The 1211-nt window shown below is 55.7% G+C and overlaps 1 protein-coding gene across 1 annotated transcript in view; it reads left to right on the top strand.

Moving 5' to 3' along the window:
• trrap (transformation/transcription domain-associated protein) overlaps positions 1-1211 on the top strand; it is a 57909-nt gene that overhangs the window by 39741 nt on the left and 16957 nt on the right. The window contains 1 exon segment of the mRNA XM_007578823.2: positions 499-690. Coding sequence (XP_007578885.1) covers positions 499-690 — 192 coding nt within the window.

Raw genomic sequence — 1211 nt, 5'->3', positions numbered from 1 at the left:
CCACCTGCCCCCAGCCCTCCTCCCGGTCCAGGTTGTAGCGGCTGACATTCCCAGCAGCAGCTGCAGTAACGACTGGAGCGTCTGCTGCAGGTTGATTAGTTTTTACGGCGGAGGAGCAGGAAGCCGCCGCCGCTCGGTCTGGACTTCCTGCTTTCCATCAGAGCAGCCTGCGGATAATGGCGGAGCAGCGGCGCTCTGACTGATTGTTGTGAACACAAGAGGATCCTCACCTGAGCTTACCTGGTCCCAATAAAACAGGAAGAGCTTTGTGCTGAAATATCTTCAGCTTTTTGTAATTGGTTTTGCAGGAAAGTGAGAAACGAACTGAAATGAAGCTCATATGTAATTCTGACCCGACGTTCAGGTCAGCTGCTAGAGCCTGCTGGCGGTTCTGGAGGAACCGGTCTGTTTCTGTAGCACTTCCATTTTGGTTCGTTGGGTTTTACTCAGAAGTGTTTCTGAACAGCTTGGTTTAACATGTGTGACCTCTGACCCCAGGTGGAGCTGAGCTGCCCCAAGGAGATGGCCTGGAAGGTGAACATGCACCGCGGCTACCTGGCCATCTGCAACCCGGAGGAGCAGCAGCTCAACTTCATCGAGAGGCTGGTGGAGATGGCCTCCAGCCTGGCCATTCGGGAGTGGAGGCGGCTGCCGCACATCGTGTCCCACGTCCACACGCCACTGCTGCAGGTCAGAGTTCACCCGGAGGTCAGGCTGCAGCAGAAAGCAGCTCTGACAACCTCAGTCTTCTTCTTGCATGGAAACAAAGAGCAGCTGGAGAGAATCAGCTTCCTGTTTCCACCAGCTCTGCTCTGGGTGGGGGAAACTACGGGGGTACAGGGTGTGTAATTACCCCCCTGCCATCAGATAGTGTGTGATTAAGTAGCTGCAGCAGAATCACATTTCCGATGATGGATGGAGGCTCTGAGTGAAGGTCAGCATCAGCGGGGTTCTGGTCCGGTCCGGTTTCTCTCAGAACCGGGACTGGACTGGTGGGAGGTTCTGATATTTCCCTCCATCCTTCTTTGTGTTTCTCACTCTCAGCCATTGGTGACTTCTGCCGGCTGTCCTGTCGCTAACGCTGCTGGTTGCTGTGCAGGCGGCGCAGCAGATCATCGAGCTGCAGGAAGCGGCGCAGATCAATGCCGGGCTGCAGCCCAGCAACCTGGGCCGCAACACCAGTCTGCACGACATGAAGACAGTGGTGAAGA

Source organism: Poecilia formosa, unplaced genomic scaffold (genome assembly GCF_000485575.1).
Source record: "Poecilia formosa unplaced genomic scaffold, Poecilia_formosa-5.1.2 Scaffold493, whole genome shotgun sequence".
Classification (NCBI taxonomy): Eukaryota; Metazoa; Chordata; class Actinopteri; order Cyprinodontiformes; family Poeciliidae; genus Poecilia; species Poecilia formosa.
Note: the sequence above shows the minus strand (reverse complement) of the source record. Positions and strands in the feature narration are given on the sequence as shown.